Below are 14,588 nucleotides of genomic sequence, written 5' to 3'. Positions count from 1 at the left end.
TTGCTAGGCAGTAAATGACCATGTTAGAGGAGTCTGCAGTTTCTTTTCACACATACAGTAAGCATGAACCGCTTAATCATTGTCATATTCCTGGACTTCAGGGCATGTCTGAAAGAGGCTGAATACTGTATTCCAAAGGATTGCATTAAATCCCCGGCTAGTAGGAAAGTAGTGAGTTCAGGTACTATGTTAGAGTGGTATAGTATCTCAATTGACCTTTTGATGTTTAGGAGGAGATATGTTTAGCATTGGTTGTTAGTGGAAGTTACAAAAAAAAAAAAAAATTGCTGGGTGTGTATTTTTGTGATGCTGAGTTGCTAATAGAAATGCAACAACGAACCTTTTTCTTGGCAATTGTTATTTTTATCAAAATTCAGGTGACAATTTAAAATGTAACAATCTGTAAGTCATTTATTATTTAGGGTAACGGAAAATTACTTTATAATGACATTATTGCAATGATTAATGGATAATAGTTTATATATTTACCGAGGATGATTTTGCTATTCATGGCAGGACTGTCACTATCCTTTGGAGTTAGGGGAGGTTATTGCGCTAAAAAGGATTTTAGTTCATTCATCTACGCTATTATCTATGCTCTTTTGTTATGTGGTGCATGCATGTACAGTACACCTGTGTACCAATCTATTTTGATTCATACACCAGATTAAATCATAGCATCTGTTGGTATATCAGCTTTGTATTGAACTAAACTGTCGCAGATTTACTGTAATACTAAATAATCTGTAAATAACTTGGGATAAAATCATCATTACTTTAGTGCAGTGGAACAAAATGGTGGGTTGCATGATTTGTAAAGCAACCCCAGAAAGACAAAGACATGAATTTAGGCAGGATACTCATTTGTAATACATGCATCGCCTTCTACCAGTCCTCATATCTACTCATTGAGCTGTTGTTGCTGAATACACTTATGCAACACCTATTCTGGCCCTGAGACTCTGTTCCAGTGGTTGCGTTCAAATTTAAAAGCAATAAATTATGTGCTGAAAAAAGAAATAGCTAAAATCGTTATACAAACATGCTTAAAAAATGTCCACAAGCATGTCAGCCAACTGGAGGGCCTGGTGTCCAGAAAAATAATTGGATCATGGCTTGGTTTTAAGCCAAAGAGACTCCAACAAACCCACAAAGCCTTCAGAAAAACAAAAAACCCATTACACGGCCCACTCAGCTTTATCAATAACTCACAGCTTGACTGGGTTTTCAGCAGCAACAGCAGGCCTAAAGGTTCTGAGCTCCAGGTGGAGAATTTTCACCCTAAGCGAGTGGTTAAAACATCTGTACAACAGTTCTTCATTTCGGGTTCAATTCTGGGTCCATAAAGTTTGCATGCTCTCTGTGCGCTTATCTCTAGCCATATCTCCATCCATATACAATATATATGAACTATATGTTTGATTGTTTGTGTAAATACTTATTTGACTTTAACTGCGGTCTGAGATAGGTTGGTCTCGGACTTAATCTCTCAAACAAGGTCATCTAAATAGATTCAACTAAAGAAAACAGAAGTATGAATAATCTATGCTTGGCTTTTTTCGGTCCGAATGGTTCTTCGACTTTGCATCGGTCCGTCGTGGTGAAGAGGGAGCTGAGCCGAAAGGCGGAGCTCTCTATTTACCGGTCGAACTACGTTCCTACCCTCACCTATGGTCACAAGCTGTGGGCCATGACCGAAATAACAAGATCCTGTACCCAAGCGGCTGAAATGAGTTTCCTCCATAGGGTATCCGGGCTCACCCTTAGGGATACATGAGGTGAGAAGCTCGGTCATCCAGGAGGGGTATGGGGTAGAGCCGCTGCTCCTCCACAATGAGAGGAGCCAGATGAGGTGGCTCGGGCAACTGATTCGGATGCCTCCGGGGCATGTCCCACTGGGAGGATGCCGCAGGGCCGACCAAGAATACGCTGGGGAGACCATGTCTCCCAGCTGGCTTGGGAATGGCTTGGGACCCCCCTCCCTCAAGAAGAGCTTGATGAAGTGGCTGGGGAGAGGAATGTCTGGGCTTGCCTGCTGAGGCCGTTGCCCCTGCGACCCGACCTCAAATAAGCAGGAGAAAATGAATGGATGGCATTTTCTTTTAGATGAATCTAGGGGGCGAAAAAAAATCCAAAATATTTCTAATACTGCATTGGAAATTCCTAATCAACACCTACGTTTTACCAGTGTACATTAATTAATATGAGAATCTATTAAAGTAGCTCAATGGGTGACTGTCGAGTTAAACAATCAAATACAGTCCTGCTCACTCTTGTTGGCACCCATGACGTTGAAGTCCAATAATGTGGAATATCTTCTGGGAAAAAAAATGAATCATTAAATCAATCATGAAACATTTTTTTTCTCTTTCATTTGTTAAAATTCTTTGGACCTCCAATTAAAATATTAATTCAATCATCTTCTGAACAGGTTACGGAGGTGCTGGAGTCCCAGCAAAGAACGGGCAGGATGCAGGTTACACCCTGAAGAGGTTGCCAGCTAGTCGCAGGGAACATAGGGAAAAACAACCATTCACGCACACACTCACACCTACGGACAATTTGGAGAGTTCAATAAGCCTACCATGCATGTTTTTGGGATGCGGGAGGAAGCTGAAGTACCTGGTAAGAGCCTATGCAGGCACGGGGAGAACATGCAAACCCCCAGTTAAAATATTATTTATATTTAGCACATTTCTATTCATTTCTGAACAATTAAGGCGTGCGAGTGTAACCGGTTTTGAAACGCGCTGCACCCCAACGCGATCTACTCCCACCTCTCGCCGCACCCCAACGCGATCTACTCCCACCTCTCTGACCAGGCTGGGACGCGAACCCACGCCGCGCTGCAAAACACGCTCCATATCAACAGTGTAGGGACACTTACCACTGCGTCATAAAGTTTCGAGCCAACAATGCAGCCGTCAGCGTATCTACTTGAAGGCATCGGAGGGAAGGTTTTCCACGCACTGCCTCACACACGCAGACCTGCGTGTACCCATCACACTCACCCCCCCCCGAAAACCTTCACTGCCGATCCGGGTCACGGCACCAGTGTAACCGGTTTTGAAACGCACCACGCCCCGACGCAATCCGCTCCCACTTCTCTGACCAGGCTGGGATGCAAACCCACGCCGCGCTGCACAACATGCTCCATATCAACAGTGCAGAGACGCTAACCACTGCGCCATAAAGGCTCGAGCCAACGGCACAGCCGGCAGCGTCCCGACTTGAAGGCATCGGAGGGAAGGTTTTTCACGCACCACCTCACACACGTGGACCTGCGTGTACCCATCACACCAGTAATGGTGAACAAGACTGTACAGTTAAAAAAATAAATATATTAAAAACATTTGGGCAAGCATGATTTCATTTTTTTTTTTTTTTTTGTCGAATTATATTTTGTTTGTTTTGCAGTTTAATGTCTAAAGGACTTCATGAAACTTTGTAGGTGGTCCCAAATATAATTTATTTTATTTATTAGTTGTTTTTTTTTATTTTTTATTTTTTTAAATCCAATTTATGTTACTGGAGGAATCGATACAGAAACAATGTACTGTAAAACCATGATCCATCAAAATAGCAGAGTAGTTAAAAAAAAAACGTGTGTAGCATGTGACAGTTTGAACATAATATAGTAACACAGTTTATTGTCAGAAAAACAATTTAAAACATAACTGAAGCATGAACCACTCTCCTTTTCGATCACCGATAACAAGCATATGATAGTTCACTACCTAGAGGCTAATTTAGAAGTCTATACCTCCATTCGGTTCTTCTTCTTGTCAAACATCACAAACAGATTAACTCAAATACATCACATACTGTCAGTCACGCAAGCTACAAATCATATCATTTTTCATGACAAGAGTATCTACCATACTGGCTAGAAGTCCAACTAGGACTTAGTCCACTTATATTGAAAAGGCACATGTGCTGACCATTAGTAGTTTAATGTACTTCCATAGGGACGAACAAGAACCTTAATCGTTAATTGGCCTTTTGTTCAATTAGAGATGTCCTCCTCGTCATTATAATTTAACTACAGGTGTTTATTGGTGCCCAGTGGCCAATAGCCTGGGGGAGCGCATGAGAGATTCTTATGCTGAGGCACACATTGGAGTAATTACACAGCATTGTACAGTTACCACATGCAAACACAGAACAGGCAGTTGTATGTGTCATATAGAGGGGATTCATGTGGACTGAGCTGAGGGAGGTGTGAGTGGTTCGGGGTCTTACCTCTCGCCACTGTTTGCACTCAACACCCTGTGTGTACAACACCACCACTGCGGAGAAAGAAGAAACCAAAACATAAAAATTCTGACCCTCAAAAGTGTGAGGTAGACACAATTTACTTATTACACTGCCCACAGGAAACCTCTTTTGAGAAATGTCATTGCCATTTGCTATTACTCTAAGCTGGGGGAGGACAATTCAAGTGATTTTTTTTGGCAAAAAGTTGGGTTATTTCAATTGAACATTATTTTATTTGACACATTATCGACCGGCAACATTGAAAATAAATCACACATCTCATCCAAGCTCACTTTTTCCCCCTCTTTGTTGAAGACTTTCTTTATTCATTACCATGCCACACCCAATGAAGCCGCACGTCTTGTGACGTTGTAATGCATCAAAGTCATGTGAAGCGAGCGAGCAAACTTGCTTCAAGGCCACCTGTGTCCACAACTAAAGGCGTGTAATCAAAACACATTTTCTTCACGGTGGGACTCCTTGGCCTCCTATTTAATTTTACGACTTCAAATGAAGTAGAGAAGGGCTAAACGCAACGTTGTTGAATACAAATTAGGTTGACTGTTAGATCTTTCTTCACCACGGCTTCACCAAGGATTCGAAATCTCTTTTATTATTATGTAGAACGTCACCCTCGTTCTGCATCTTGCTACAAGAATCCAAGGAAGTGCTGTAACAGCCCTTTTAGTGTCTCACGTTAGTTGAGAGAATTTCCAAATGAGTTTATGTCACGTTCAAACTGCATTTCAAATGGATCCAATTTAGGTTTTGGCTGTACGTATTTCAAACGCTTTTGAGCGGGGTATGGACAGAGTCTCAAATAAATTAAGATTACGTTGAGACTGACTCTCAAATAGGTCAATTTCAATTGAGGCAGATTTTTAAATGAGACCATGGACTGCATTTAGATCAATGTCAGGGTAAGTTTAAATTGGTTTAGAATAGTTTTAGACTACAAATCAAATGAATTTGGAGTATACTGGGTTTGTGCTGAGTGTCAACTATGGTAAGCTATAGGGAGAGGGGCTGGCGCTGCAGCAAGCAGGTTCAACATACAGTGGTATGAAAAAGTATCTAAAGTTTTTGGAATTTCTCACATTTCTGCATAAAGTCACCATCAAATTTGATCTGATTTTGTCAAAATTACACAGATGAAAAAACTATCTGCTTTAACTAAGACCACCCAAACATTTATAGGTTTTCATATTTTAATGAGGATAGTATGCAAACAATGACAGAAGGGGGAAAATAAGCAAATGGACCATCACATTTAATATTTTGCCCCCCTTTGGCAGCAATAACTTCAACCACACACTTCCTGTAGCTGCAGATCAGTCTGGCACATCAATCAGGACTAATCTTGGCCCATTTTTCTCTACAAAACTGCTGTAGTTTAGTCAGATTCATGGGATGTCTGGCATGACTCGCTGTTTTAGGACATGGCACACCATCTCAATGGGGTTCAAGTATGGACTTTGACTTGGCCACTCCAGAACCTGTATTTTGTTTTTCTGAAACCATTCTGAAGGTGATTTACTTCTGTGTTTTGGGTTATTGTCTTGTTGCTGCATCCATCCATTTTTTTTTTTAGCTTCAACTGTCTGACAGACGGCCTCAAGTTTTCCTGCAAAACATCCTGATAAACTTCTTCCATTAATGATTGCAAGTTGTCCAGGCCCTGAGGCAGGAAAACAGCCCCAAATCATGATACCAACACCGTGCTTCACGATGGGGATGAGGTGTTGATGTTAGTGAGCTGTCCCATTTTTCCTCCACGCATGACGTTGTGTGTTACTCCCATACAGTGGCTTCCTCCTTGGAGTCCTCCCATGAACACCATTCTTGGCCATAGTTTTACATGTAGTTGAAGTGTGCCAAGATATTGGACTGTGCCAGTGATTTCTGTAAGTGTTAAACAGACACGCTGGGGTTCTTTTTTTACCTCTCTGAGTATTCTGCGCTGAACTCTTGGCGTCATCTTTGGTAGACGGCCACTCCTTAGGAGAGAAGCAACAGTGCGAAACTCGGTCCATTTGTAGACAACTTCTCTGACTGTCGAATGATGAACATCCAGAGTTTTAGAGATGGTTTTGTATCCTCTCCCAGCTTTATACAAATCAACAATCCTTGATTGCAGGTCTTCAGACCGCTGTTTTGAACGGGCCACGATGCACATCAGACAATGCTTCTCATCAAGGCAATTCTTACCAGGAGTGTGTTTTATAGTGGGCAGGGCAGCTTTAAACCACTCATCAGTGGTTGCGCACACACCTGACTTAAATTGTTTTGTAAAAACTGGTTTCAATTGCTCTTTAAGTCTCCTTAGGCACAGGCACCTATTTCCCCCCCTTCTTACATTGGCCACGTTTACATGGAGCCAAATATTCCAATTACAATCGGTTTAGATGTTCAAACCGAATAAATGTGTTCCATATAAACACATCATTCGGAATGAACAGGCCCAAACCGAATGGAATTTCATTCCGTTTCACAGGGGTGGAATATTCCTTTTCCCAAACCGATTAGAAGTAAAATTATATCATGTAAACAAGGAAGCGGAATGGTGTCTGGTTGCGTTCTTTCTGCACATGCTCCTTACTGACATGGTGACGTCACTTGGTGACGTAAGTAACGTCACTTGCAACATGGCTTCCAAGCACAGTGCACCTAATTGGAGTCCGGCGGAAAGTTTGTATTTAATTCAAACTTTAAAATAATTGAATATAATTGCTCGCTTAGACGGGCGTAAAACGAGGAACAGTGAACTATTTAAAAAAGTTCACGAGAGGTTACACGAAGCCGGAATAGACCGGAGCGTTGACCAGATTAGAAACCGGTGGAAAACGCTGAAAACCGGCTACTACAAGGCAAAAGAGCAAAACAGCAGAAGTGGATACGACCCCACAAACTTTCCGTTCTTCGAGCCGATGGACGAAGCGATGGGAGGACGACCACTGGCCAACGTCGATGTCCACGGCGTGGACGTGGGTTTTGAGGAGGAACTGTGTGATGGGGACAGTTCTTCTCTGAAGTTAAAACAGCAGCACTCCGACGATCGATTTCCATGTTTTGCAACGTGACGCTTTGTTTTGATTAATCTGTGCATGTCAGACGGCAGTTGTCAAACGCCCTTTCGGAATAAAGGCAGACACATGTAAACAGCTGATCTGAAATTTCCATTCGGAATGATTTGAATCGGTATGAATAAAAGTCAGCATGTAAACGTGGCTATTGTTTCCATCCATCCATCCATCCATCCATCCATCCATCCATCCATCCATCCATCCATCCATCCATCCATCCATCCATCCATCCATCCATCCATCCATCCATCCATCCATCCATCCATCCATCCATCCATCCATCCATCCGAGAAACATAGTCTCTCCAGCGTGTCCTTGGTGGTCCCCGGGGCCTCCCGCCAGTGAGACATGCCCGGAACACCTCTCCAGGGAGGCGTCCAGGAGGCATCTGAACCAGATGCCCGAGCCACCTCAGCTGGCTCCTCTCAATGTGGAGGAGTAGCGGCTCGACGCAGAGTCCCTCATGGTTGACCGAACTTCTAACCCGGCGGGCACAGCCCGAAAAGTAAGCTTGAGAACGATAAACCGATAAGACCGGATATCCGGTTTTACAGATGAGAGATACAGATGTATCGATAGTAAAGTTACCATTCGACAGTAATCAGCCAATAAATATTCAATGAACCGATAGTAGAGATAGAATTCGGCTATCGCGAGCACAAGAATCGGCTTCTAATGCCTAGTTCAATGCATTGCTTAATATGATAATAATTTAGTTTTTACTTCACATGCTGCACTTGTGTCATTCACCACACAGCGCACTTAGATCGAGACCGCACGCATGAAATAATATGGACAAGCACTACTCACAGTCGTGGTTGCCTCAACTTCCCATGCATTTCGGCAGAACCGCTACTAGTCGCCGTCATTACCCGATCGTCACGGGCGTGTCATAGCAACGCGAGAGCTAACGAAGCCACTGTAACGCACGCTCCGTAGCATTTTCTTCACAACCCAAAACGAAACTAGTAGTGGCAACGAAGCAACATGCAATGCAATGGACAGTGTGATCACCGACGCCAGCGACGTGCAGCGATTGATTTTTAACGCACCCAGGAAAACAAAAGTCGGACTTTGGAGTGATGAAGGCAGCCAGATCTGTTCGCATGGGACAGGGCTTGTGTGAAGTGTGGAGCGGTACAGAGATCGTGAGTTTTTAACCCTGAAAAATAACCCATTACAATGGTGGAAAGGGCGGCATATTGTTTCCACGAAACGCAGTCCACTTAAACATGAAGATGTGGATTAGTTGATCTTCCTCATGAAAAATCTGACCTTCAAAAATGATATGGACAGTGATGAGGAATAAAAAATGAGGAAGCACAGGCATAAGTGAATGACTTTGCTGTGTATTAGGTTAAAGTAATGATTATTGGCCTGTCTGTCTAAACTGCCATGTTTTTATTCCCCCAATTATACCAGTCGTAAAGCATAATTTATTATTTATTTATGATAACACTAGCAGGTTTAATTCATTTTTTTCTAGAGCTGCTGCATATAATTAATATTTTTTGTTTGTATGATGTTTACGTTGAAAGTTGAAAGCACTTAAATTACTTACCGCTTGTGTTAAAAACACTAGGAAATACAGTAATCAAAATACTGCACTTTATTGTTGTCTGTCACGAGTTTATTTTATTATCAATCCCATCCAACAAAATGACGGTCATATAGTAAGCCTTTTTGTTTTTTTCATTAAAAAAATAAAACATAACATCGGTATGAAATTTTGTTGTTTAATTTTGCTATATTAGAAATGTGGTCTTTTTATATGTTTAAAATACTGTACAAAAACACACAACAAATATTTACTACCGTATCGTTTTCACTCTACCGAACCGTATCGTTCTTACACTGTATCGAATCGTATCGAATCGCTCGGCCTTAAAAATGTATCCTTTTTTTAATAGAATCGTAACCTGTGTATCTAGATACATATCGAATCTGCTTCATGCCAGAGATTCCCAACCCTACCGAAAAGGCAACGTGGGTTCCCCTTCCCATGGGCTCACCTCCTGTGGGATGGGCCAAAGGGGTCGGGTGCGTAGGGAGTTGGGCGGCAGCCAAAGGCGGGGGCCTTGGCGGTCCGACCCCCAGCTGCAGAAGCTATCCTCATTAAAATATGAAAACCTATAAATGTTTGGGTGGTTTTATTTAAAGCAGACGCTATTTTGTATTTGTTTGATTTTGACAAAGATCTGATCACATTTGATGGTAATTTTATCAGAAATGTGAGAAATTCCAAAAGGTTCAGATACTTTTTCATACCACTGTACTCTTAAAACATGTTTAGATCACGTTTAAGCTGACTTGTAAATTATTTTAGATCAATTTTAGACTAACCTTTGAATGCTCTTAGATCATTTTGATCTACGGTTGAAATGAATTAAGATCAGGCTTACAGTACATTCTAATAACATGTATAATAACAAATATTAATTACTAATGTATTCTCTGTGCAAATTATATGCCAGTTTTCAAATAAACATCTGCAATAGTGACCAATAGGGATGGGAATCGAAATCCGATTCCAATTCGGAACCGGTTCCGAGTGTTTCGAGGCCTCGACATCACAATGAAAAAGCCTTAACGATCCCTTTAACGATTCCTAAAGACGCGTATTGCGTCGTGACGTGTAAGTTGTTGTCCAGACGCATCGAACTAGCATGGCGCCAAGAACCACTCGCTCCAAAGTTTGACTACACTTCACCAGGAAAGAGTGTGAAAATGAAAGGTTACGACGGGTAAGCACGAGCATTGCAGCCATAAACATAAAGCCTGAGTTATACTCCAGCGTTGCGGTGACGGCGTAGCGACTACGGCGTCATTCGACATTCGATAGTTCTGCGGTGAGGAAACGCGTTGCTCTGTAATTCACCGCCAAGCCACTAGAGGGATGTGGCGTTATGTTTGTACGGTTTTGGGGCGTGCTCGTTTACTTCCGCTAGTCGGAGAAAAAATAAACAATGCAAGATGGAACTCTTGAAAGTAAATATTCTGCTCATCAACACTGAATAAATATTGAACATACAAATGTTGACGGGCAGGCGACGCAGAAGACGGTTTCGAGGCGGTCTGGCCGACTTTTGATGCCGCACAGAGACTCGGGTGGAGAGAGCTAGCTGTGGCGGCTAGCTTCAAACTGGAGTCGAGCACTGCGTTCAAAGTCTGCAAAGCCCTCCAGCCTGATTTGTTTGCCGTGTCCTACAACCAGCCAGTGGGAAGCCATAGCAGATTTCTGGCGTCTAGGGAACTTCCCAAACTGCGTTGGGAGGCTTGATTTTAAGGTTATCATAAAAAGCACCGAGGCACTCTCAATCAGTGATGATGTATTGTGTGTGTGAACTGTCTGTTATTGAAAATTAAAGATCAAAACAACTCTTTTGACACCAAATCTGTGCTTTATTCTTCATATACTTGAAACATATGTACACAGTAAATGATGAAGTGCACCAACCAAAAATACGACATAAAGTGATAAAAAAGTTGGCAGTTTTTGGCCGACTGTGTCACCGCTTCGTGTGGCCACTCGATTCCGACCACCCACGTCTCGGTGGTTCTTCCATTTATTTATTTTTTCGATCGCCGACCTTGCCATTTGGCAGTCACAATAATAATTTCTTGACGAGACTTGCTCTTCGATGATACTCCCGTCGGCTTGGTGCATTTTTGCGTGTAGAAAATAATGTTTGATTCTATTCTACAATGGCGGTGTTTTCGCCCGGAAACAACAGTCTGAGCGGACCAATCACAGTCCGTTTTCGCTACGTCTACGCGTCTACGCGACGCGAAGGTTACAAAAATCGAGAGGTGCGCGTCAGGCTACGGCGTAGGGTCGTAACTCGATTCTTCCTTGACGGCGTAGGTCTGACGCAGAAGTATAACTCGGCCTTAACAATGACAGCACGTAAGTTCAAACGCTCGAAAGTGTGTCTTCACTTCACGAGGAAAAATTACAACAAAGCGACTTGCAGTCATTGCAAGGTGGAGATAACTGCATCGGGAGGGAATACGATTGCGCTGTCCTCACAGAGAGGATAAGGCTCAGTCCTGGCTATAAAAAAAAAAAAAAAAAAAAAAAAAGTCCCGGCTATACAGCTAGCTAAACTCCCAAATGACGATGCAGAAGACGTTGGTATAATTTGCTGACTTTATTCAACCATCACTTGAAGAGTGAAACTAAGAATAGAAATGAAACAAATCAATTTCGCCCCCAATAACAAACAGGTTTGCATCAACGTAAATCAGCGATGATTAGCTGCTAATAACAGTATGGTTAGCATTCGTTCGCTAGCATTAGCACATCGTTCAAACCACTACACAACTGGATTTAAGTGTCCGATCGCGAGTGGAAACACAACAACAACAATACAAAAGATGATACATATAGGCGTTGCCTCTGTAGATATTAACATTAACAAAGAACGTAGGCTCGTAGAAGTGTTTCCCTCTCTCACTCACTTGGATGCGGCATTTCTTCTTTGGGTGTATGCGCGCTCCAGGAGTCCTCAAACTGCGGCCCGCGGCCCAATTACGGCCCGCCTCCACATTTGGTCCGGCCATTTTGAATTTTTTTTTTTTTTTTTTTCTCAATCGTGTTATTTATTTTCTGGCCTTTTCCTTGAAGAATTCAGAGAGGGTTATTTGGTTATTATCTATTTAATTAATAGTGTTTTTATTATTAATTATTATTATTATTATAAAGAATCCAGAAAGGGTTATTTGATTGTGGCTTTCTGAAAAACAATAATTTTTTACATTTATGCACTTCTGCAATCGTCACACTTTTTCTGTAACAAACTGACCCCGGCCCCTCATCAGAGAAGGGAAAAGTTATGTGGCCCTCACAGGAAAAAGTTTGGGGACCCCTGCTTTAACACATATTGCCCAAGGCAGAGCAAAAACCTATCTGCCAATATATACCAATATTTTTTATTTCTATTAGATAAATGTTTCAGTAAAATGTTACACATTCTTGTGTATTTGCCACTTATTGCCACAGTTAACATTGAGGCTTTGGGCCTCTTTTGATCTCGTTGTGAGTTTGTAAGGTTGTGACTTCTGAATAAACAAACTCGATGCCAATCAAAACGTTTGTTCTTTCCCCCCAAATTAGAATCGATAAGAGAATCGATAAAGAATCGAATCGTTAAGCAATATCGATAATGGAATCGTAAAAATCCTATCAATTCCCATCCCTAGTGACCAATACTAATTTATAATGAATTAATATGATCTGCTGTTCAAATGATATGTCGAATGTGTCAAAGAAACACTTTGGAATAAAGTGAAGCTCAGCAAAAGTGAGACCGGTTCATCTGTGACCGTGAAACGGCTTGTCAAAGACCTAAACCTAAACTGCAATTAGCATTGTAAAACAAACAAGAACTTACATGGGTCGGATTTAGAGAAGGTGTCTCTGTCCAAGAGATTTCTGCAAGAGAAGAGGAAGAGAATCAGGTCATAATGGTCCTTTCTACAATGCTTGACATGATAATTGATTATAACATTCCACTTTACAACAAAGAGAATTCATTGCAAGGTTTTTGACTTTTTTCTCTCTCTTTTTTTTTTCCCAAACCCATATTTGTGTATTTCCGCTACTAGTGTCAATCAACTGGCATCATATCAAATGACAGACCTTCGTTTTTGGGTGTGAACTGAGATGGGAGGTGGGGGTACATAAAAAAGACTAAATGATAAAGTTACAAAAGGACACGATGTCTTTCACTCTCAGGGATCCTGCTATCAACTCTGTAATGTGATATCCAGTTCTCAGTGAGGACTTTTAAGAGGAGCGTACCAATAAATAAATTGCTGGCAGCGCAACACAATCCTCACCCTTCTCAAGACCGGCGAAAATTCAATGAATAGAGATGAGATTTCCGGACAGAATCCAACAAAGCAACAGGGCACTGTTGGCATTCTTGTCATTCCCAATTCTTCTGCCACAGAAACGTGTGCGGTGCTAAAGGAAGCGGCTTTAGAGGTATTAGCCACGGGACGACCTGACTCCTGCATATTGTTAGTGTCATTATCAATGGAGACAAGAAAAGGCAAAGCTGTGTATCACCTTGACATCCAATGCCCTCCAGAGTTGCCACTTTCATCCCTTCAGCCAAAATTAAAGCCACATATTTGAGGAAATGCACAATTTAGAACATGCAGTTGAAAGCAAAATCCCCAAAAGAGGATTTGAATATTTCACACTTAAACACTGTACATGCAGTTGGAAAAAAAAAAAAAAACAAAACCAAAAAAGAGAATATGAATATTTCACACTTAAACATTGTAACCTGCTAGTCCATCAAGGAACAATATACAGTAGAGACCCACTTATTTTAATACTACCCGTTTACCATTATCTATGTTAATTATTTTTTCAATCAACAAGTGTAATTGGAAACAGTAAGTATAGCATATACCCTACAACAACATAAATACCTTCACACCTAATGTATACAGTCCATCCATCCATCCATCCATCCATCCATCCATCCATCCATCCATCCATCCATCCATCCATCCATCCATCCATCCATCCATCCATCCATCCATCCATCCATCCATCCATCCATCCATCCATCCATCCATCCATCCTCACTAGCGTTAGTACACCCTGAACTGGTCGCCAGCCAATCGGTGGAAACCAATAGACAAGCAACTGCTAACACTCATGTTCCTACCTATGGACAATTGTGTGTCTTGTATTAACCGAGAGTGCGCATGTAACTGGTTGGGCACTAGGACCTTGGGGGAAATCTTGTGGCCGTAAGTGCCCCAGGGGAACCCTTAAAAAGAGAGCTACCAGCAAGGGGCGCTGACTCACTTTTCTTGAGGCAAGCCCGCGATTATGAGAGAGCAATTCACAACAGGTGCGCTATCGAGGACGCCAAAGACTGCTGCGTGGGGCGTTCGTGGATCTATACTCACTATAGATAGCAGAAGGTAATATTTTCTTTTATTTGAAATTGTTGTCACAGTTATTAACTTAATCTGGGCATTCAATTTTAGCATCCAGGCACCTGTTTGGCCTCATCAGCAAAATGTGTGTTCTCAATTCTTCAAGGAGGTATTTAAGCAATGTATTTTAATATTTTGTGTAAATGCCTTAATGATTATTTCTGCTTAATCTAATAGGACCCTGGCATGTCACTGTTTTTTCCCTTTTCTAATTAGTATTTTACGAGTCTATAGTTTTTATTTGTTTATGAAGTTAATGGGATTGTGCAATTTATAGGGTTTGTG

At 41.7% G+C, this 14,588-nt stretch overlaps 1 protein-coding gene across 2 annotated transcripts in view; it reads right to left on the bottom strand.

Moving 5' to 3' along the window:
- Nucleotides 1-14,588, bottom strand: part of cpne5a (copine Va) — a 179,525-nt gene that overhangs the window by 123,400 nt on the left and 41,537 nt on the right. For both annotated transcript variants that reach the window (XM_057860861.1, XM_057860870.1), the window contains 2 exons: nt 12,734-12,774; nt 4,243-4,289 (listed from right to left, as the gene is read on the bottom strand). In XM_057860861.1, coding sequence (XP_057716844.1) covers nt 4,243-4,289; nt 12,734-12,774 — 88 coding nt within the window. The remainder of the gene's footprint in view (nt 1-4,242; nt 4,290-12,733; nt 12,775-14,588) is intronic.

The sequence above is a fragment of the Corythoichthys intestinalis genome, chromosome 2 (genome assembly GCF_030265065.1).
Source record: "Corythoichthys intestinalis isolate RoL2023-P3 chromosome 2, ASM3026506v1, whole genome shotgun sequence".
Lineage (NCBI taxonomy): Eukaryota > Metazoa > Chordata > Actinopteri > Syngnathiformes > Syngnathidae > Corythoichthys > Corythoichthys intestinalis.
The sequence above is the reverse complement of the archived record's forward strand: the minus strand, read 5'-3'. Positions and strand labels throughout refer to the sequence as shown.